The sequence below is a fragment of the Conger conger genome, chromosome 3, assembly GCF_963514075.1.
Source record: "Conger conger chromosome 3, fConCon1.1, whole genome shotgun sequence".
Lineage (NCBI taxonomy): Eukaryota > Metazoa > Chordata > Actinopteri > Anguilliformes > Congridae > Conger > Conger conger.
In genome coordinates, this window is record NC_083762.1 from 24,353,895 (window position 1) to 24,378,940 (window position 25,046).

A 25,046-nucleotide genomic window follows, 5' to 3' on the forward strand; every position below is an offset into this window, starting at 1 on the left:
TGTATGTGCATACGTGCGCATGTGTGTGCATGCGTGTGTCTGTGTGTGCATGGGTGTGTCTGTGTGCACATATGTGTATGTGTGCATGTGTGCATATGTGCGCATGTACATGTGTGTGCATATGTGTGCGCACATGTGTGCATACATGTGCATGGGTGTGTGTGTGTGCGCATGTGTGTGCGCATGCATGCATGTGTGTGTGTGTGTGCAGCTCTGGCAGTTGAAAGTCCCTCTGGAGCACTCTGTGCTAGAGTCAGCTGAAAAGCAGCGGAATGCTCATCTGCACTCTAAAGAATAGGGAGCCGTGAATAAAGGATTCCTGGGACGAGCCCAGGGCCCACAAGCTGTTCTACGCAGAGAAAACAGCGTAATGCTTTCTACAGAGAGATACGAGGGGGGAGGGGGTTAGGGACGGCAGCTCGTGGGGATGGGCAATAAGGGAGAGTGGAGAGATCTGTCTCTGCTGAGAGATGGGATCTCACTTCCAGCACAGTACCTCGCTCAGACTGAATTGGCAGATTAAAGTGATGGGAGCAGAAAACGTTGGAGTGGAGAGTTTCTCAAGGCCCACGCTGCAGCAGTGCCAGGCGGTAAAGTCACAGGCCGGAGGACAAATGCCTGCCCAAGGCGAAAGAGTGTCAGCCGGGGAAGGTGGAAAATGTGATTTCCCTCAAAGGTCTCAAGGTGACGAGGCTATACTTTTAATCGGACTGTGAAGAACGGTTTCTGAACAGCGCACTCTTTTAACCCAAGCTGTAAACCATTAACAATAAAAAAAAACAATGACCTGCTTTCATTTACCAGTTGTGCTCAATCTGGTTGTCCTAGAATGTTAATTTTGCTGCAAGAAAATGTGCAAATCAAATATAATATGAAAACTCATTCTTAGGCTATGTACTCTATAACCCAACTAATATATTTATTTGCAATTATACATCTATCTATACGTTATTTTTTGTGATACTGGATGTAACTATTATTAATAATGTATTTTAGCTCATATTCAGCAATACATTAGCAATGTTCAGATACCACCGTTATTAATCTATTCATTTTTAAACCCATTCATTTTAATGTCAGTCTTGCCAACAAGATTGACATTAAAAATACAAGTACTATTCTATCTGAGATTTAGTATCCCAGCATAAAGCAACATTCTGCGACAGATCTCTACGCACATGCGCTACTTTTCTAAAGGAAATGCTTTAAAGGTGCTAGTCCGCAACATGCTAAGCAATGAATTCAAAGGTGCTGATTACTTTGATTCTTCCACTAAATAACTACCCCCTTCTCGCACCTTGTCGTCTCAATACCAGTCTCCTTGAAGTGAGAAGAAACACCATTATGGGGATGTCGCCAATTATATGAAATAAGTCACTGATCCTGGCTCAGTTTGCTATCGCTGATGCTAATGCAGCCACTGATCCTGGCTCAGCTTGCTATCGCTGATGCTAAAGAAGCCACTAATCCTAGCGCAGCTTTCTATCGCTGATGCTAAAGAAGCCACTGATCCTGGCTCAGCTTGCTATCACTGATGCTGAAGAAGCCACCGATGCTAGCTCAGCTTGCTATCGCTGATGCTAACAAAGCCACTGATCCTGGTGCAGCTTGCTATCGCTGATGCTAAAGAAGCCACTGATCCTGGCTCAGCTTGCTATCGCTGGTGCTGAAGAAGCCACTGATCCTGGCTCAGCTTGCTATCGCTGATGCTAACAAAGCCACTGATCCTGGCAGAGCTTGCTATCGCTGATGCTAACGAAGCCACTGATCCTGGCAGAGCTTGCTATCGCTGATGCTAACAAAGCCACTGATCCTGGTGCAGCTTGCTATCGCTGATGCTAAAGAAGCCACTGATCCTGGCTCAGCTTGCTATCGCTGGTGCTGAAGAAACCACTGATCCTGGCTCAGCTTGCTATCGCTGATGCTAACGAAGCCACTGATCCTGGCTCAGCTTGCTATCGCTGATGCTAACGAAGGCACTGATCCTGGCCACAAAGGAAACTACAGTAGCATAACACAGTTCTGGTTGTTTGAAACATAGTCCGAAAGGCTGGGCGTCTTTCAAGACCAGCTCCTTAGTATAAACACTGGCTTCACCCAACACCATATTTCCCACAAGCTGAAGGCAATTTGTTTTCACCTAGAGCAGCCGCCATTTTGAAATGGGTGAGGCTCCGTTGCATTTCTTTCTTCCTCTTGTAAATAGTTCTTAAACCCACAGTCTGATGGTGCATCTGTGGTGCAGAGACACTGTCCTGGTCCTGAAATGTTTGTTCCAGGAATGGACGGAGTCGATGCAAAGGCTTGAGTTCAGTGTTTGGGTGCAGCTGGTAAATAGTTGATGAATCAACTAAACCAGAATTCCCAAACAGGCAGTATTACATAAAATAAATTACGCTGCATATTTCAAGCACTATGTGTATTTCAAGCATATAAGTCCCATAAGACTATAAGTCGAAAGTGTGGCACCAGACCAGCATACAGTAGCTAATACTTCACTAATGCACAGATCACAGAAAATGGCCTCTGAGCATGCAGTGTAAAAGGAGCACAGCTGCTAAGGGAGAAATGTAGGTTGAAGCCTGTGTCAGACTGCTCTCACAGTGCATGTGTGCCACCCATTTTTATAAGCGTGATGTCTCCACACTTTGCCTCATTAAAATCCCACCATGTTATGCAACTGTAATGTTTTATACATAGCACTGTTCTTTTATCCTAGTCATCCTTTCTACAAACATCTTGTTTGAGAGAAAACACAATACAATGTTATAACACTAACATACATTCTATATATGCAATGCATGCATTCCGAGTTTAGTGTTTTCAAAGAGTTCAGGGCCCAAGTTTGGAATTCCCTACCAGAAAATATTAGGGCAGCCCTACAATATGTGGATTTGGGACACAGACTTGGGCCGAGGGGGCATTGGATAGTGTTTTTCAAGGACATGCTGATGCTGAGCTCAGCTCTGAAATCGAATTCTGGGAGCTCCAAGCGTAGTTGCACCATTGTCAAGTTTGGCTCTTATGTTTGAATGGATCGCTTTGTTGAGAGAGAATGAGCTTTGCAATGTTATTGGGCTTTAATCTATTTATTTTGGCCAGACACCCACGAGCTGATGCATTGCTGGCAGCCAATGAGAGGGCCACTCAACCTGCTCCATTTTAAAAAGACCAGCACAGTACATGGCTTTCAGACCATAATTGTGTTAAGCATGCCTTTGCTTGAGCGGCAATAGATTCACATATAATTTGATTCAGGGAGGAAAGAAGTATTTTTTTCCCTTGAAATGAAGTGATACAGAATGTTCCACAGATGCATAAAATGCTGATGTACCACTCCTTTCAGCATGAATAAAATGGCATGCAGAATCATATTAATATGCTTGGAGCCCTTAGGAGGGAAAATGCAAGTAATAAAAATTTGTTTTTAAGGCATAAAAGCAGGTAGTCGAGCCTTTAATAAAGAAGGAACCTGCAGCCATGACTACACAGATGCAGAAATCAGACAGTGAGCTACTAATTCATAATGCAGATAATTTATCTTTCAGCTGTCTGATTCCTCCACTAATACCGCAATGAATCTTCTTTCGCCTACAGTATGTCTCAGCTCTGTACCCTGTCTGATGAAAGATTCAATAGAAAGACACTCCTCTGTGAGAAAACAAAATACCAAAAAAACCAGAATTCCAGCTGACACATTAAGCAACTGGCTGTTGCTGGTCAGTATTGCTTCAGTATTCATCAAGCTGTCTTCTGTACAATATATAGAATGTACTTAATGCGTGCTTTCATGAATAAGGGTGTCTGCCAATCTAGCTATTGATGTTTTTGTACAAACTCTATTGGCACCTGATCTTTGCTTGAACTAAACTAATGGTTAGTGTTTTCTATCCATTGCACTGACGGCCAGAATGGTTTCTCCTCACATTCATGGTCCAGCCCAACCCCCACAACACCCCCATTGGCTCAGAATGGTACAGCCCGTCCTGCTCAAACTACTCCCACTGTCTCACACTGCCTCCGGTCAAATGCTGCATCATTGACTATAGCTTAAGCAATGGTTGTTATTTCATAATAATCTATAAATAGTTTCCCTCAAACACAGGAGAGAGGGGACAAAAAATGACCCTTGTGCCTCCCAAAAGCAGGCAAGGAAAATGCGGCGATCTTCATTCGCTCTCCTTCAGGCTCAGTTGTGCTCTAAAGCCATTACTGTAAGTATTCCTGGGGGAATCCATTCTAATTAACTGCCCAGAGCTTCCACAGCTTGGCAGGCATGGATTTATACCATTGTGGATTAAACAGATTTGGCCTTCCTCCAAAAGAAAAGGAACAGCACATAAATATCAAGTCTATGGCCGCAGTTTCCGTCTCTCTACTTTTCATTTTTCAGTGAAATATTAGAACCAATTTGTAATTTGATTCCTCCAGAGTTGGGCTCAAGAACCCATTTCGGTAGTGGCTTTGTGCAAAGCGACAATTCTTCTCACCCGTTGAGGTAAACCTTGTTTAGAAGGTGCCTATGGCTGAGCTCAGAAGAACAGAGCAGCAGTTATACTTGTGATTGTCGCTTAACGTTACAGCAGCAAAAACCCTCAGTATGATACTGTGCATTTTCAAAATTGACAAGACTACCGCAAAAGATATGTGGTTGCCTTTATCTTGTCACTTTCGCTTCATTATTTCCGTTGTTGGGTTTTTTATTTTTATACTGTTGAGTTCCAAAACGCACCCCTTTGGATCTGTGCTCAGTGCGAACCACACAATTACATGAGAATGCCGCTGCTTCCGTTCCTAAATTGGGTTCTGTCCATTGGCACCAGCATCCTGAACTGTTTCTCAGCACTGAAAAATAACACAATCGAAACGGAGCTTTTAACACTCCTTTCTGTCTTTTTTTGTTTTTGTTTATGTTATTTGTATATATTTTTTGGGGTGTCACTGCATAAAAGATGAGCAAGATAACAAATCAAGAATACACAGGGCAGTAAATATACTATATCTTTGTCTCACTCTCCTGAGTTTCTCTCGCTGAAGGTAGCAGTGCCTGCGAGCCAGCCGGCATGTCTGCGTTCATCACCTGTTAATGAAAACGTCTCAGCACAACAGGGGACCTCTTTCTCCTGGAGACAGAGCCTTGACAGACTTGGTTATAAGATCAATGCATTGGAAGACAGTGGGAGATTACAGGCTGATATGCACAGGAGCCACAACTTATTTATTCCTCTTGTAATTAGTTCTTAAACCCACAGTCTGGTGGTGCCACAGAGACACTGTGTCACGGAGACACTGTCCTGATCACCATTCAGATTGAAATGTGTGTCCCGGGAATGGAAAGAGTAAGTCCAGTGGCGTGCGATTTAGTGCATAGAATGGACAACGCAGTCGGCTTTTATGTTTTCAGTTCATATTTGTTTGAAACTAGTACATTTTGAAATGACTGGTAAATAAACTAATCCAACAATTGAGCCAACCACATTAATATTAACAGCCATGGCATAAAATGACATTTGAGCACCAGTAAACCAAGATTGCTGATCAATGAATGTGTACTTGTGGCATCAAAACTTTTAACAAATTGTGGACTTAAAGAGAATAGCTTTGATGTACGTAGGATGGGGGTTGGGGGGACTCAGACCAATTTGCTTGATAATATACATTGCTTGTATGCGTCTAAGGGCAAGCTGTGGCAATAGGCTGGTGTGATATGCATGCGCTCTGCAATACTTCAGTACGTCTCATCTTTCAGAATAGTCCAATGTTTCCTGGCTTCACATACAGTATGAACAAATGGAAAAAAATATTATCTATGCTGAAATGTAATAATACACTGAGTCATCAGCACTGGGTTACGATCAGAGACTCCAGGATACCGTGAAGCCCAAAGCAGTGCGAGTTTCAGCCGATATTACCAGCAAATCTAAGATGGCTCAGTCCTCTTCATTACACATTCTTATTATCTCCTGGAGTAATACGCAGGCAGACAGCCATTTCGTGTGATGAAGTGTAGCTCCCTATCTCCTGATTTTAAGGGGAATATTACCCCATGCCGCAGGATACCGCAGCATCATTAAGTGCTTATTATTTACCGTATTGGATGTGCTGAACATGCCAATACTGTAAGCACCGCTGTTAAGGACACCCTGTGTACTCACTAAAAGTCAGACTGAACACACGGGTCTTAAGGATGCCTTGTTTGCAAACTGGGTACTGAACACAGTAATGAAGGTCCATTTGCACGTAAGAGTCATGGTACTGAGGTTTTAAGCCTGCTCCATTTGCACCCACTATGATATGTTGGGCGGGGGAGCTGATGCGTTTTCCCACACCTGCTCTGAGATTTTGTGCAGGGTGTCGTCAGTGGGTTGATTTTGGTTTGAATTGTACTCTGGAGCCGAAAGGTCAAGGATGGTCACCTGCCGCAGATGAAATGGCATTCTCTGGTGAGCTTTTTGTGATTAATTGCTGCTCCATTTTCTCTGTGCTTGAGGGTACACCTCGGGCCCTTTCACACAGATTATTTCCTACTTTATATGCCTGCTGCGAGTGCCATTTCCTCACAACTGGAGGCAGAATTGGAACAGAATATCATGGCAAGAGGGCTTTGGACCAATGAATGGAGGCACAAAAATTCTGAAGCCGTTTGATATATTACACCACCGTGTCCTCCCTTGTTTCCAGGGAAATATTCCAGCGGGAGTGACATCATCAAATGCCATCAGTCAGGTTTGGGATGGGGGGGGTGGGGTGTCTGTATTATAAATTACAGCGCTCCATGCCACTAAGGAATCGCAAGGTGCATCTGCGAATCAGGTGAGCGAAAAGGAGAAGGTTCCGGCAGTGACCTTGCGGGAATGGCAGCACCTCATATCCACAGACCATTAGGAAGTGTTCAGACTCCACTAATTGGACTGACAAGATTGCCGGGAGTTAAAGGAGAGATACAGGAGAGTGAAGACGGGAAGGTGAAAGCTGTAAAAAAAAAGGGAAAGAAAATGTGGTTAATATGAAGAAGGTGCTCTTTTAATCTGATCAGCATAGCTCAAGAGGACGCGCTGCATCTCGCACAATGCCAGGAAATTGGAATGAATGACATTCAGGAAGAGGCCGGGAGTGAGCAAGCGAGCACCATTTCCTGAGTGGTTGGAACACCGGCACGGCCGTCGACCCGCTTATCTGATTAAGCCGGGGAACGCGAAAAATTCCCGCACAGCCTCCTCTCGCTTATGCCGTCATTCTCTCCGTCCTTTCATTTCCTGAAACGGCTCCTGTCCCCGATATCAACCATCTTCTGGCGGGGAGAAAAATGGCCGCCTCGTTTTGAAAAGCCCCAAAAAGCCGGAGGGAATTTCGAGAGCGATGCCCACACACACTACTTCCTGTCTGAGAAACGCAGCGTCCGCTTGCTCGCCGTTGGTAACAGTTTGTTTTTTTCCCCCCACACGCATCGGTTTGCCGTGAACTGAAAAGCATAACCGCCCACGCCAACCATTTTCACATGAATCAAGGAAGAGGCTTCCTTTGATTCCTGCGACCGCGGCGGGCCTCGCCAGCTTGCTGCGAGTACAAACGCGCTCCCGAGGTGAGGCCCCTGTAATTTTTCTCTTCTTCTTCGTAAAAGAGGGCGACCGACTCCGTTCCGCAACAGCGGCGCTCGGGGCTGATGCAAACGACCCGCGAGGTCGACGGGAGAGGGAGAGTTAACCGCCGAATTATGGGCGGTGAGCGTGACTCCGGTGATGCACGCCCGCAGCGCAGTGCAGACAGTTCGGCGGTGGCCCGGGTCAGTTAGGGGGATTTGGTGTGAGACGCTAAGATCTTGATTGCTTTTCTCAGAAGGGCTTAGAAGGGAATGATTTTCTGTCTGTGTTGGGTGGAGGAGGATACGTGCTGCAGGTCCAGGGGTAGGGGGGCGATTCACTGCGGTGCGGTGATGGAGCGGGGTGTGAGGGGGGTGTTGTCCTGATGAATGGTTGACATGCTAAAATGTACATTTACATTAAATGCAACCCAAGAGATCACCTGTGGTGAAAATATGCTGTACTTGTTTACCTATCTAACTGGGGACCATAGTGTCATTTGTGTACGTGTATGTGTGTGTGTGTGTGTGTGTGTATGTGAGCCCATGTGCGTGCTTGCATGTGTGTGTGTGTGTGTGAAGGTTTTATAAGAATATACACATTTTTAAAGTGGAATGGTTTCATGTAATTTCTGAAGTACATCATACCAAACTTGAGGCTCTTAAACCCCAGAGATTACCTTATGAAAATATGATGTGTCTGTGTGTGTGTGTGTGTGTGTGTGTGTGTTTGTGTGTACGTATGTACATGCATGCATGTGTGCATGTGTGTGTGTGTGTTTAGGTCTTTTTAAAATATACAAATTGTAAAAATGGAATAGCTTCATGTTATTGCAAAGTACAGCATACCAATCCCTGAGGCTGTGAAGGTAACACACAGACGTCAATCAATGTCACGTGACCTTCCTTCCAATAATAAAAAACATGGTGTTGACATCGATTCTGGCGCAACTCAGCATATGTTCCTTTTAAAAGTTGTGTAGCAGGGAAATTATGTAAAAAGGGGGAATTGCTGTCAGTAAATTACACCTGAAAACAATGTCTATTACTCCCCCTCTCCCTCCCCCTCACCACTCGCACAGAGAAACAGAGAAACATTAACTCAGTAGCTGTTTTGTTCTCCTGTATGTTTTTTTCCCCCAACATAACCAACTGAATAGTGGTTTGAAGCACGTCCTGTAATCAACAAAACTATTTTGGTTTCTTTTGCTTAAATTTTCACCACAGGGGTGCTGACTCCAGTAGCCAGAAAAGAGGGACACACTCACAGACTTATCTGCACCTTTTGCTTTTTAGATACTGGTGCCTTGTTTTCTTTAGCAAGCTTCCGGAAAATGCTTTTTTTCCCGGAATGTTCCATTAAAATAATACATCCTCTGCATTTGCCTTACAGTGCCTACAGTTTATTAAATACCCTGTGTTGAAGCACGATTATCTGAGCAATTTATCAAGCAGCTTTCTCCCTCTCTTCTTGTGTGCTCATTTCTTTCACAGGACGAACAGTCCGGCCTTATTTGTACAAGATATGATGAAAGCTGCTCTGTCGCTATCTGTGCTATCACTGCTGAGTGTCAACTTTCCTTTGTTGTGAGAACCAGGGCTAAGAAATAACACTGCAGGCTTAGACACTGACCTAGTTTGAAAATGTGCTTTATGATATAAATGTGCACACACATACACGCATGCATATGCACACTTGCACATGCACACCTGCTCACAGACCAAGGCACGGAGAGAATGGAACATACACACATTTGCATGTTACACACTTCCCTATATATGTACTCACACATAGACAGGCACATGTACTTACATAATAAACACACATGCACGTACACAGATGCAGAGGCAGTTCTAGAGCCTGGGGTGGGGGAGGCTAAGCAGGAAATCCCACGGGGTTGTTCCGCCTGACTTCCAAGGTCTTCATGTTACCCAAAGCTCCTAAAACTCAGCCCAATGCCCGAGGCCCCAGGAAGTTCCACCTGCCTTGCTTGTTCATAAGACTTGCCTCTGGACAGATGCACTCATCCACACATCCACACACACGCACGCACACACACACACACACACACACATCTTTGTGTGCTGATCTCTGGGGTTTAGTGATATCCCTACGGAGGAAAGGTAAAGGCAGTGAATCTGCAGGCAGATGTGTTGTCCAGATGGCTCCTCCATAGCTCCATAGCTCTTAGTGTTTAAGAACCAGCACTGGTGCAGGTGCACCAGGAAGGCACTGGCAGTGAGGCTAGTGGGATCACTGGGAGTGGAAGACAAACCGTATACTGAAATGAATATTCTCTTAAATGTATCCTCTGTTTTTTAATACTGAACGTTTTTTCTAATTGGATGAGGGGTTTCCTGAATAAGAAAATATTTTGATTGTTTCCATAGTTACAGCTGACTGTGGCATACTGGATGTCATTATTTCATTTTTTGAGGAATGTTCCATCATGTGAGAGATACATACATACATATAAACACATACCACCAGTTAGACACATAAAGATACAAGATACAAGAACATCCTGTACTGCACTGAAAAGGCCAGACAAGAACACAGCAAAATGTCTGCTGTTAAATCAACAGAGTAGGGTAGGAATAGGATAGGAACCAAGAGTTGATTTAACGCTGAACATTTTACTGTTAAGGAGGGCGAAGTGACCTTCACGAGTTTAAGAACGCATCATGTTTAGGCTCCACTAATTGGAGCACTGGCAGGTGCTAGCGGAGTGATGTAGGAGAGTCAACACAGGAAAATGGAAGCAGGTACAAAATGTGTTTGTTATGATGAAGGTGCGCGTTTAATGTGATCGGAATAACACAGGACAGAACTAACCTCACACAAAATCAGGAAATTTGGGATAAATGATATTCAGGATTCCTGAGTGTCGGGATGGCTGCCAGCCTGCAAATATGCATAAAATATAAGGGTTATTTCTCTATATAGACTTTTTCTAATATTATTCCAGTTTTCATGTAGTAGCCCAGTGTTACAACTGACAAATTCCGGCCTGCTTACATTTCTGGAGGACTTTATATGGACTGGCGTCCATTGTCTTCCAGTGATGTTGATAATTACCTACGCATCACAGGAACTTCAGCAGGAATATGTAACACCCAGACAGTAAGGATATGCTTCCAGAGATTGTCTGAACTTCTGACCTTATTGGGGCTTTCAAGTGATTGTGTTTTAAAGCAAGAGAATACACAAGTAATTCCAAAGCAACCTGTGAAGCAACATTTTTTAATTGCCCATATGTATGAGCATTCATTTTATAGCATTTATTCATAATTATTAACATAATATCCATTTTACATCATGAGCCCAGTGGCCTCAAATTGCCATGAAAATAGTTCCAGCTGAAAATAATGTTAAATGTTTTAACTGAAAATCAGTTCATGTGCACACATTCAATGCTATTGCTCCAGAGTTACTCAATGTGTATGTTTTGTCCTGTCTTGCTGAACTAGCCCATATAAAGCTAGCATGTCATCAGAAATGTATCTTAGTATTTAAAGTATACTTCAGCCAATACATGAACTGTCTGGACCAATCAGACACATAGAGTACATTAAAACATATATAATATTGAATACTCTAGAACGTGAACCATCCCTTTAATTTAAGAGGATATATATTCTATTAATATTCTGTTAATATTTCCTCATATTCCAGGCAGAGCATCACTACAAAAAAAGAGAGGAGCTTGCAGAGATCACTAGAATGAATCAGTGTATATCTGGTTAGCATTTACAAGAGGAAATAATCTCTAAATATACATTCTGGAGTCCACATGTAGGTTTTTAATGACCTTGTTTTTTTATCTCATGTGCACTCATACATATTGTATGAATACTCTTATACAGAAATTATCTATTTTTGTAGAATAGTGATATACAGTAACATGAGAATGACACAGTAAGTGAAGAACTTGGCTATTTACAGCAAACTATCAAAAGCTCACAGTTGACTTTCATGCATTCTCTGAACACACATGCATGGATGTGGATGTGCCTGTGTTTATACAGTAATCCCTTGGGAAAAGAGCTATGTCCTATTTTGAGAAAGGCGAAATCTACGAACAAACTATTGCGAGGTGTGATATTTCACAGTATTACTGTATATTTTATGTATAAATGCAACACTTTTTTTATTTATTTCGGAAGCAAGGACTTTCAGAACATACAAAAACTTTGGAGGCTTTGATGTTGGCAATGTTTCAGAAAAGCTTATGTCTCCTTGTGAGACTCTCCCGTATCAATTGAGAAGGTGCAGTCTGCCATGTCCTAGAGCAACTGCAGAGTTTTGCTTTTAATTGTTAAACTCACCGCAAAATGCTCTTGGCTCAAATACCACAGAAAAAAAACCAGATGTTCCTTTTAGATCAGGGAGACATTTAATTTTTTTTATTTCTTCATTTATTTTTGTTTGATGAAAGACATGAGACGCTAAAAAAAATTGACTCACTGACTTACTTCCTGGGGTTAAAGTCAAAGAGGACAGCCTACTGTGTTCCTATTTGTATCTCGTTACAGCTTTTCAGTTTGACATCCGTCTTGCTTTGGAATATACTGTATCTCTACATTGAATCTTACTGAGATTGCGCTTCCTTCCACAGGTCGTGGCCTTGGGGAAGAACAGCCGTGGCTACCATTACATTCTGGCTAATCTGGTGAGTGCAGTTGTGTATGTGTTTGTTCACACACATTGATACTCAAGAGCCATTTCCTTTAATGAGGGGGACAGAGAAAAATCAATATAATCGGTCTGGCAGAGATCTGGGTCTGTTTGTTTAGAATTATGGTAACGTAAACTGACCGTGTTCTGAACACCAAGTTAGCTCGATATGTTCCGAACACTGCAAAAAAAAAAAAAAAACTTCCAGATCAGCTTTGGTTTTTGTGTAAAGTCAAATTCCTTCCGTTGTCATAAAAACTTGGTATGAGTCACATACACAATCCATTTCAGCATACAATGACATGTTAATGGTGATCCACTGTAACAGTATGGTGGGGAAGCTGTTGCTAATGAGAGACTACAAACCAGGCAGGCTTATACGGCTCAGCCTGCATAACAGTGAATCGGTGTTCAGACCATCACGAGTCTTCTGAACACAGGGACGTTGTGCAGATATTTCTAGTTTTCTCTATGAATATTGGTCCAATTAACATAAATCAAAGTGTTTTAGTGTCCGGGATATTCAATAAGTACCCGAAATCATAAACCACATTCCTCAGGACAAAAACTTCCATTGAAAGGACGTTAGCTTTTGGTGGAAGTGGCCGCTTTTCCGTGTTCTGTTGGGAACACACAGAGTTTACGTTACTTATCTTTGGGTAAAAGCAAAATGGCGCACATTTTCTGTGCCAGCCACCATTCTCCCCTGCAGGCTTCTCATGTCAAACTGCAGAAGCTAATCGAGGTCTTGGTTAGTACTTGGATTTGCAATCTCCCGAGGAAACAAAGCTTCTGCTAGCTAATAAGAAATCCAGTACCCAGAACGGTGTTGGGGCACTTTTCTGTGGAACACACTAGTGTAAAACAGCTCCCAGCTGTTTCAAAACATATCTTAAGCTGGTCAAACGATGCTTAGTATTGAGCTGGTCTAACTGGTCAACCAGCTACCAGCTTTTTCAAAACCTAGCTTGAGCTGTTATTTCCATCCCTTGGTACTTTTGAAAGAGAAGAGGTCTGGTCTCTCTCTCTGGAGTCCTGGTCAAATTCTCACAAAATCTTCTCTGGACATCTGGTCACCTGATCATCACCCATTCTCAGTTTTATTGTCCATGGTGTTTCTACATATGAGAGATCAGTTGTCAGTTGACCTATCTGGTTCACAAATAACAATATATTGTTCTTAGAATGTTTACAGAAATGTACCCAGTGCATACATCCTCCCATTTCCTGGGCACCCCTTGAATGTTATCTTTAAGTCAGAAGGAATGTTGCTGCCTTAGAATATTAGCCATTTAAGTACAAAATGGAATTGTGGGTGGTCTTTCACATTTATTTTATCAGCAGTGTTAGTAATGTTAAACCATTCTGCCATTACAATACGTTTGTCTTAAAATGTATTTGACCAGTATTATACATTGTATTTATTTGACAACAACACAATGTGTTTTTAAATGTAACTCCGTGAAGAACTAAGTTTAATATTAGGTAAAAGTGTGAATCTATTTTTAATACAAAATATATTAGGAGGATAAATAGTTGATTTACGGAGTGGAGCGTAGTATGCAGAGATGACGTGGGCTATCTCTGGCGAGTTTTCATTTCTGTCTTCCACAAATCTCTTCCCTTCATCCATGCTATATTATGTCAAGGCACATTATAGCCCCAGTCAACAACACAGAATTCAATCAGAGTTAGAATTGGAGAGTTGTCAGAAATGTCACAGTGCATTTGCGTGTATTTAAACTCCACCAAGGGCATTTATGTGTTCCCAGAAGAATTTACATGCCATGAAAATGTAAGTTTGTGAAATCTTATTTTTGTGCCGTTGCCCTTTCTGGCACACTGTTCATTGTCCATATGAAAGGTCAGACAAGATATTTTCCATCAAAATATGAGAAATGGACACACGGAATGTGAGATCAAAGGTGAAAGACATGAGATTTCCTGTATATGGTGTGTTGGAAAACTGCTGTGCTTTTTTCCCCTGGGTTTTTATCTTCTCCAATGTCTTGGGTCTTGGATTTAGATTCTATCTCTTCTCCTTCCCTCCCCCTATCTCTCACACACTCTGTCTTTCTCGCTTGCTCTCTCCCCCTCTGCCCCCCCAACTCTCTCTCTCTCGCTCTCTCACACTCTCTGTTTCTATCTCTCTCTCCCCCCTCTCTCTCTCACTCTATCCCCTCTCTCTCTCTCTATCTCTCTGTCTCCTGGTCCTAGGGCTTTACGAACGTGAGCCTGGATAAGGTCTTTCTGGGTGGAGCGAATATAACAGGGTTCCAGATAATAAACCCTGAAAACCCCATTGTGCAGCAATTCCTCCAGCGCTGGGACCGCCTGGATGAGCGAGAGTTCCCTGAGGCCAGGAACACACCACTGAAGGTAGTAACACCCGCTCATCTCTCAGGGAAAAAGCTCCATCCGTTTCACAAGGAACAGGTGCTTCCTCTGTCTCTGTCTCCCTCTCTTACTATCGGTAGTAGTGTCACTATTTGTGTAGCTGTCTCTCTACATTCTTATCTCTGTCTCCTGCTCTCGTTCCTTCTCATTATACCTTTGTCTCTTTCTTTCTCTCTCTACCTGTCTTTCCTTGTCTCTCTTTCTTTCTTGGTCTTTCTATCTCTCTCATTCTCTCTCTATTGCTTTCATTCCCTCTCTCTCACTCTCTCTCTCTCCCATTCTCTCTCTCTGTATCTCTCTCATTCCCCCTCTCTCTCTCATTCTCTCTTTCATTCCCCCCCTCTCCCTCTCTCTCTCTCATTCCCTCTCTCTCTCTTCATCCCTTTGAATCTCCCCAGCCGTGTCCCACGCACCCATTCCAACAATCCCATCATGCAACTCTACGTTCCGAGCCCCTGCCCGCATGAAGATCGATATATTGATACTCAGGCCAAATCTCAGCCGGAGATATTTCCAGGCTTTAATTTACATCTAATTAGGGAATGATCAAGGGATGGCTGATTAAGTGTTGTCATGGTGCTGTGGTTAGCGAATGACCCCAGTCTGGTCTCGCGGGCAAATTGTTGAGGGAAAGTAGTGTGGGCGAGACGACTTAAATAAGTGGCGTGATTTTCTTTCCCAACTGATTTTAATATAGATGAACATTTTTAGATGCATATGGATGGCCACCGGGCTGATGGGTTGATTTTCTCCGTTAATTAAAATTCAGATGCAAGATTTTTCTCTCTGAGGCGAGGGCTCAGCCTAACCGCAGTGTTTTGTCCACATTCAATTCGTTGCCCAGACAGTGTAACCCAGTACTCACACCTTTCGCTTTATGCAGAATTTACTAAGGTACACGAAGGTTAAATAAGGATCTGAACACAAAGTGTTGCAGTGTATGGGAGGGAGCATACATAAAACAATACAGTTAATGAACAGCATAACCGGTGGAGGGAAATGCAGGAGCCAGCTGCTGGCAGCACATCGATATGGCCCATAATCCCTTCTGTTGGCTGATTTTCCAGCTCTGATACAGCCTGAGTAAGTCTGAAAATTAAAAGGCCTCTTCCTCCTCCCTAAAAGTGAAACTGCTGGTACAGCACAATGACGCCAGCAAGAATGCTAACACTTAGAGAGAAAAGCAATACTGTAGCAATACTACAGGTCTTGAACACCCGCCTTGAACAGAACAGATTGATCACATTGCAGTGAAACTATTTGCTTGTATGGTAGCACTGTCATTAATGGTAATCATAAGCAAGAATTTGCAATGTTTTTTTCAGTTCAGCTTTCATGTAAATGTTTTGCTTCCGAGTGCTGACGGTATGTCTAGAGTATACTATTTGTGCTAATGTGATATAACTGATGACCCAGCACTTTTTGATCTGAAATCCCATTGGAGATTATATAAAGACATTCCATACTATTATCTTACAAAAGGTCGCTTTTTTTGTAGGAGAAAGTGCTAAAAGATGCATACCGTGTATGCCATAGAGGAAGTGATTTATATTTCATGTAGTGTGTCAAAATGTTACTTGTCTGTTCAATTGCAGACATTTTTGGATGATGCAGCTGTCGCTGTTATTTATGCTAAGTGTACAGAGCTGTGAGAAATTTACTAATGATTCATGCAAAAACGGAAACGAAAAATATATTTTTATACTTTTTTACTGTACATTAACATGCCCCTTTGCCAGAAAGCTTCCTCTGTCCTTTTTAAAGAGCTTTCCCTTTCAGCATCTTTTTTTGTGAACATAAATGCATGTTTTGGCCTCATCTGTCATTAAATCAAGGTTGCTAATCTTCATTAAAGTTCTATATTTAGCCTTTGGCCTTGTAACACAGAGAGAGGAGCTGATTCAAAAAACAGTTACAGATAAGGGCCATTCCGATAAGGGTGATTCAGCTCATATCTGTTTTCCTTGATACAGGAAATACTTACTTAAGAGCAGCCAAGCCATGTGCATTACCCTGATGAATACAAAGTTTTAATCATTTAAGTATTAGTATTATAAGTATCAATATAATAAGTATTAAGTAATATTGGTCAGCTAAATGGAAGTAGATATCTTTACCCAGCGCTACTCAACTCCACGTCCTGTGGACCACTGTGTCTGCAGACTTTTCCCAAACAGCAAGCAACTCTGGGGCAGATCTTCCCCGATTCTAGCCCGAAGTCAGCCGGTACCGGCACAGATCCGGTCTGGAGTCACTTGCTATCTGGGGCTCTCCTACCGTGCGCTACACCACCTGATTTCACTAATTATTTTACCTGCTTGCTTCAGATAATAAGCTAATTTGTGAAATCAGGTGGTGTAGCGCACGGTTGAAGGAAATGCCTGCAGACACTGCGGCCCACAGGACGTGGAGTTCAGTTGTGCTATCCTAACCAGTAATTATATCTTTTGGTCTTACATACTGTAAATCTAGTGAAAACCGGAAGTGAAGGTACCAGATAATTTGTGTATTTAGAGATAAAACTAAGATAACTAGGTACAGACTGCCTATAACTTCAGAGAGGAGCATTTTTTGTCATCCATTTGTCGGTTATGTAATGATTAACACGTACATTTTTCATGCTGATTGACAAGGTGAATTACGGGTTGCTTTTTATTCCTTGGCCCTCATGAATAAATTATCTCTGTCAAAAGCACAGCTGTAATTGGACACATTGTCAAGCCTGACACAAGCCTGGTAAACAATGCTAGATTAAGTAATTAGGCTAGATTAATTAAATTAGCAAGTACACGTATGCTAGTTCCCACCTTTGAACTTGGTAGTCATTTGTCTGAAAACTTGTGTTTCATGTCCTTAGACCCAGTACTTCATGTCCGGTCCCCATAGGAGACATGAGTCTATGGTCTTAATATCATGAACCATATATTCAACTAAGAGAGTACATATGCTGTGTGCACCAGTACACAGGGACACAAGGGACATTCAGCAAAAATAATAATATACTTTTGAAATATTTTCACTGCAAACATGTTTTTTTTGTAATCCAAGACACTTGTATTATAATGAAAAAAATGAAAATACTTAAACTGCCAGGTCTCGGGAGGCTATATCACAAGGGAAGTATTCTATAAGAAACATGCAGGTTGGATTCATTCGATTTTCCGCATCAGAAATAAATTGGTGCAAGTTTGCTTTTTGTTCTTTGCATTGCCTTTTGCTCTTTGCATTGTAATATAATCAAATATTGTGTTTTATTTACATAGCACCTTTTATCAAATCCAGCTTCCCTTAACGGAGTTAAACAACGAATGAAGAAACAACACGCCACATGAAAAAAAATGGAAAACTACATACATGCTACGGTTTATAAAACAGAAAAAAGAAAAATAGGGAAAAAGAAGGAGAAAATTGGTTAGGCCTCGGAGGAAGGAAGAAGTGGGATGGAAGATGGTGTTGGCCGAAGGCGGGATGGGTTTTGATTTGATTTGATTTGATAATCTTTATTTTGAACTTACATATATTAAAACAAAATAAAACATAATGAAGGCCACAAACTATATTTAATGAAAAATAAAAAATAAAAAAAACAAAATAAATAAAAGTGCGATCATTTCTCATCCCCTGTGTCCAAAAAGGAGTAGGAAGAAGTAAAGACTTATTTACTCCTACCCCCTTATTTCATTAATCATAATTTCAATAATCAATTCCAAATGCGCTGTATGCTTACTATATATTATGATAGCTATATATAATTTATTTATACCTACATATACACACCTATTTGAATATTCTCATTTATTTATATATACATACATACATACGTACATACATACATTCATACACATACACACATGCCAACATGCATTCATGCATGCATACATACATCACATATACATGCATATACTCTACATACATATTTACATATATAACCCGCATTCACGTTGGTGTATGTTACAAGCGTGAAGACTCTCTGATCACTGTATTGTTCACAAAAACAAGACATAATACTAAATTAAAAACAATCCTCTTTCCTCCACACTATAACCATTGAGAATGATGTTTTTATACAACCTCTTAAATTGTACAATATTAGTGCTCTTTTGGAGTTCCAAATCCAAACCATTCCATAGGTTGACCCCACCGATTGTAATCCACTGACTTCTCATAGTGGTATGTATAGGAAGTTGCTTTAACTTAAAATCCCCTCTTAAATTATAACCCCCCTCTCTCTCAAAAAACATCTTCTGTATATTCCCCGGAAGTAAATTATTTCTTGCTTTAAATATGATTTGAGCTGTTTTGAACCTGACCAAATCCATGAACTTCAATGTATTTAGCTCTACAAAAAGAGAGTTTGTGTGATCCTGGAAACCAACATTGTTCACAATCCTTATTGCTCTCTTTTGCAGTATGACCAGTGGTTGTAAGATACTTTTATATGTGTTACCCCAAATCTCCACACAATAACTTAGATATGGCAATATCATTGAACAATAGAGTATATACAAAGCCCTTTGATTTAGAATTTGTCTTGTTTTCCCCAGTAAAGCAACATTTCTTGCCAGTTTAGCTCTTATATATGAAATATGGTGTTTCCAGCTGATTTTGTGGTCTAGAATCACACCTAGAAATTTAATTTGATATACTCTTTCTATTTTTATATTATCTATCATTACTGTTGCCTCTGTTTCAATTTTACGATGACCAAAAAACATTATCTTTGTTTTATTCAAATTTAATGACAGTTTGTTCCTGTCAAACCACCGTTTTAGTTTATTCATTTCTGAAGTGATCACCTTCAAAAGCTGCTGCAAATTGTCCCCAGAACAGAAAATATTTGTATCGTCAGCAAATAAAACAAATTTAAGAATGTCTGAAACTTTGCAGATGTCATTTATATAAATAATAAACAGTTTGGGTCCTAAAATGGAACCCTGAGGAACCCCACACTTGATGTCCATAAGTGTTGACTTACACTCACCCAACTTTACAAATTGCTGCCTGCCCAACAAATAGCTTCTTATCCAGTTCAGCGCTACCCCTCTAATACCATACCTTTCCAATTTATCTAATAATATATCATGATTTATAGTATCAAAGGCCTTTTTTAAGTCAATAAATATTCCTATAGCATATTTTTTGGTATCTATACAATTAGTGATCTCTTCCAATAATTCAATTAGTGCTAAAGATGTACTTCTATTTTGTCTGAAACCATATTGGCTCTCAGTCAACAGCTCGTGTTTATCAATAAATGCATCTAGCCTTACACTGAATACCTTTTCTAAAATTTTTGAAAACTGTGAAAGCAATGATACAGGCCTGTAATTTGTAAAGCTGTGTTTATCACCAGTTTTATATAACGGTATGACTTTAGCTACTTTCATTTCACTTGGGAATTTGCCAGCTTGGAAGGACAAGTTGCAGATGTGTGTTAATGGTTTTGATATTCCGTCAATGACTTTCTTGACTATTGTCATATCCATGTCATTACAGTCAGTTGACCTTTTGTTCTTGAAATTGCTTACAATGTCCACTACTTCTTTTTCTTCTACTGCTTTAAGAAACATTGAACTTGGATTTTTATCATAGTTATAGCCATCAAAACCTTCACTTGACTCTAAATTGATTTGGTTTGATAATTCCGGTCCCACATTGACAAAGAATTTATTAAAACCATTAACAACATCCTCCATATTTTTTAAAGTCTTATCATTTTCGACAAAGTGTGATGGGTAACTAGAACCTCTAAATCCATTTCGAATTATACTATTCAATACACTCCATAAACCTTTAATGTTGCTCTTATTATAATCCAATAATTTATTATAATAATCTTTCTTACATGTTCTCATAATATTAGTTAACTTATTTTTATATTTTTTATATTTATTTTCAGTCTCTATATTTCTATATTTTATGAATTGTCTGTATAATGTATTTTTCTTTTTACAAGCATTTTGCAATCCCTTAGTTAGCCATTGACTATCCTTGTAATTTTGTTTACTGTTGTATTTTTTAATCGGACAGTATGTGTCATATAATAACTGGAATACATTTAGAAAGGATTCATATGCTCTATCTATGTCTTCTATATTGTAAACCATTTCCCAATTTTGTTCTAATAATGCCTTTCTAAGTAGAGTCATAGATTCCTCATTTAGATCACGTTTATAGATGAATTTCTTGGCATCCTTGTCCTTCCTATTATTGCAGTCATAGACTACAAATACTGGCAAGTGGTCACTGATGTCGTTTACTAGGAGCCCACTCATTATATTGTCTTCCAGAACATTTGTCAGTATATTATCAATCAACGTGGCACTGTGTACTGTAATTCTGCTTGGTCTTGTGATCTTTGGATGTAAACCCAAACCGTATATTGTGTTGATGAAATCCTCTGTATTCTTATGCTTATTTGGGTTCAGAAGGTCCACATTCATATCACCACAAATGAACATTATTTTTTGATTTGATATTGCAAACACTTTTTCCATCCAATCACTAAACAAGTCAATACTTGATCCAGGTGTTCTGTAAATACAACTAACTAATACATTTTTCTTTTTTTCCATACATATCTCTACTGTTATGCATTCTATTATATCATCAACAACTGCTGTCATACATTCCACCACTTTATAGTTGAGTCTATTATCCACATATAATGCCACACCACCTCTTGTCTTATTCTTTCTGCTCTTATAGTTCAAGTCATAACCATTCAATTGTAAGTCATCAACACCCTTCTCAGGGTTGATCCAGGTCTCTGATATTGCTATTATGTTGAATGGTTTCTTGAATTGCTCTAAGTATCTTTTAATGCTTTTGAAATTGGCGGACAGGCTTCTACTGTTAAAGTGGATGATTGAAAAGCTGTGATCCAACTTAATCTTTGTATTAAACTGTTCTTCTGAATAGTAGCTGCAGTTGTTGTTGATATTGTTAAAGAAATTGTTTTCAGGGTCAATGTCGTTTTCAATGTCCTGTGCTTTGTGTTCAGTATATTGAAATGTTTTTAAACGTTCGTCTAAGATTATTAGTTGGTCAATAATTTCACCCTTATATGAATAGCTTTTGTCCTGATTTGTCATGATGTGTTGTGAAATTGCTTTGACAGTCTATCCATTGATCTATGATGTGTCTTTCCCATTACCTTTTGTTGTTTGATTCATTCGTAATTGTCCAGGTCCTGCAGCTCTCTGATGACTAGCACTTTTGCCTGTTCTGGCGTTCCGTTTAATTTGATGAAGATTTTGCAGTTGGTTGTCCACGTTGATTGTATTTTCTGCTGCTTTTTCAGGAATCGAGCCTTTCTGGCAATGTCCCCATTCTTTTTGGTCAAATGTTCGTTCAAGTACACTTGTGTTCCCTTTAGCCTTCTTCCCTGCTTGAGCAGTTCCATCTTGTGTTTTCTGTTTGCGAATCGCATTATAACGGCTGGTTTATCATTCTTGTTTTTCCTGTTGAGAGGGTGACAAGCCTCGATGTTTTTTCGGTCTATTACAATTCCCTTTGATTCCAAGAAAGTAGTCACCTGGTTCTCCACGGAGTTCAGGTCCCGTTCGTCGCTTGCATCCTTGCCGCTCATTGTTGAGGAGACGGCCTTTGCGTACGATCGGGGCTTGATCTCCAATCCCGAGACAATGATGTCATTAATTCGTGTGTACTGTTCCAAGTCCGCAACGCGGTTCTCCAAACTGGAAATAACTTTTTCTTTCTCCGTGTTCTGCTGTCGCAATGCTTTTACTTCTGCCACCAAGCTCATGATAGTTTTCTGTTGCTTGTTAACAGTGGCAACCTCCTCGGTTAACATGTTGAGAGTAAATTTTAACTCCTCAAGATCCTCCGTTGTAGCTGGAGTTTTCTTCGGTCCCATGGTGTTGTTTGTACCGACGTTGCCCTCCTGGATCCTGGCTGAAAACGAGCCACACCAGTCTAGCAATATATTCCAGTTTATATTCCAGATGATAAGCTTTCTCCCGCCGCTAAACGACACTAACCTGTACTTCGGCTAAAGACGAGCCTCGACAGGCTAGTTTGTTTCCTAACTAAGCGACCGATGCGCCGCTGTTCTCCCGCAACGTCAGCCCTTCCAAACTTTCAGCTTCGACAGACACACAGAGGCACTAACTAAAAACAAAACAAACAAAAGTTAAATAACACAATAATACTTGAAAAGAAAAGAAAATAGGCAACTAATGCAAATAATGCGGAGCTCCTGGGAACACGTCTGACCGCAAGTGCGATGTGCGCTGTGCGCCATGAGAGTTCAGAGTCAAGAGTTTGGGTTGGGATCTACAGCAAATGATACTGTACGGTAGCACAGTCATGGATTTCCTGTGGCAGTGAATTAGAGGTTTGGGGCCATGGAACAAAACATATTTTTGAAACATCATGCTAACATACTGTAATGCCTGAAAACCAAATCAGACTCCATGCGGTTCTCATTAGTGAAATGTTGTCTGAATAACATTGCTGAGAGCAGTCTACATGTGTATGTCTTGAAGAGCAGCAAAACACAAGCTTGTGTTCCCTTCCGATCCTTGTTTTCAGGAAGCTACATCCACACAGTAGAATGTCATTTGCATTTGTTCACTACAGTTGTAGAATACTGAATATTAAGATACATGCATTACGAGCTCTTCCAAACGAAAAATAAGACAAATAAAAGACTGCTTCAAAGTCTCACCTTCTGTGGTTGCTTGGCCTCTTAAAAAGGGACTGGCTGTTATACTAATCTGGTTTTCTTTGAATGGAAACTTGCTGGGAAGGATGTTAAAAGAAGTAACTAATTAGGGGCCATTGCCACTATACAAAGAAACAAAACTATACAAAAAAGTGTGGTCCATTTAGTGTCCGTTTAAAAGTGTCCATTGGATTTATGGATAATGACGTGTTATATTGTGATTTTCCCAGTGCAAGGCACAAACATGCAAGCACACATACACATACATACCCACACACACATACACACGCACACACACACACGCATACACACATACACATACGCATACACACATGCACACAGACACCCTGCACACTGCTGCTCTCCTTCTGCCTGCTACACAATGCACTGTAAGAACCCATTCTGACAGGCAGTGTTATTTTTCACGAAATTTCTGCAGAATGGAGCAATTAATCAGTTTTCAGCCGCTGTCAGGACTTCACATCCCTGAGATTTATCATGTGGAAAGAGTGATGCAGCACTGAGAAGGAAAAGCATGCCGAATGCAGGGAAGGTACCTTAAAAGCGGGACTCTTTGTGTTCTCTCAGTGGAAGGGCTCTCTCTGCACTGCTCAACGTAAGCCTCCGCCTATCCAGAGACTTGGGCCGGGACTGCAGTCTTATCAGCTCTCGTCCCCAGCACAACCAGCCCAGCAATTAATTTCATTAATTAATGAACAATTTTCTCTTCTGTTGTTTTGCAGTATTCCGCATTAATATGCATGCAAACAGACTGTTTATTTTGGATAATACAAATCAAAGCCTGAAGCGTAGACACAATTTAGGTATTTCGTTCGGTCTTAAAAGAGCTTAAAATCTTCTTTCTAATGGCATGGTTTATCTTTCTTTTATCCGTTTATCCACTAATTGAAGTCTCTTTTTCTGTGGAATTATCTTCTTAATGTCTGCTGCTCCAGAGGTAATTATTATTACTGTATAAATCCACACACGCATGCACACGCACACACATGCACACGCGCACGCACACACACACACACACACACACACACATCTAAGTGTTCCTGTGGGTCTGTGAATTTAGTTATGCTTGGCAGAGTAAAAAAATAGCAGATACTAGTATTTCGCTGTACATGCAGTGTTCTAACTATAGCATGTTCGTATATAATGTTTGATCCAGAGAGCAGATGTTTATATTGGCAAATGTTTATAATAGCAGTCCTCAAAGTATATCAGATGTTTTCGATAGACTTTCAATAATCTTCTATAATTGCATGAAGTACAATTAATTATTTAAATCAAATATTTTTTAAATGTAAAGATGCAAAATCTTTTTTGACTATAAGGAAGATGTCGTTTAACGTTGAAATGTTAGCCTCACAATGAACAGAGTGCATCACTCTGAGCCTAGTGTACTCCACCGTCTCTTATTCCAGGCCAGTCCCTGTGAAGTTATTCGGGTAAGGAGTCTCGTGTAATGTATCTGTCCGGGTTGTAGAGCACCTAATGGATCTTCCTTTCTTTAGCTGGCTTCTATCGCATTGAGTATTTCCCTTTCTGCTAGTGCAGCAAATATATTTTCATAGCAGATTTGTTTCCCGTAAGCCTATATTAGCTATATAGCAAATTTGTACAAAGAAAGTATTTCCATGTAAAGTAGATGTGTACTGCACAGCACACTGCGTGTAGGTGACACAATGTAAACT

At 40.7% G+C, this 25,046-nt stretch overlaps 1 protein-coding gene across 3 annotated transcripts in view; it reads left to right on the top strand.

Annotated features, from left to right (window-relative positions):
- gria3b (glutamate receptor, ionotropic, AMPA 3b) overlaps positions 1 to 25,046 on the top strand; it is a 126,811-nt gene that overhangs the window by 65,069 nt on the left and 36,696 nt on the right. For all 3 annotated transcript variants that reach the window (XM_061233553.1, XM_061233551.1, XM_061233552.1), the window contains exons 5-6: positions 12,199 to 12,252; positions 14,475 to 14,636. In XM_061233553.1, the coding sequence (XP_061089537.1) occupies positions 12,199 to 12,252; positions 14,475 to 14,636 (216 nt within the window). The remainder of the gene's footprint in view (positions 1 to 12,198; positions 12,253 to 14,474; positions 14,637 to 25,046) is intronic.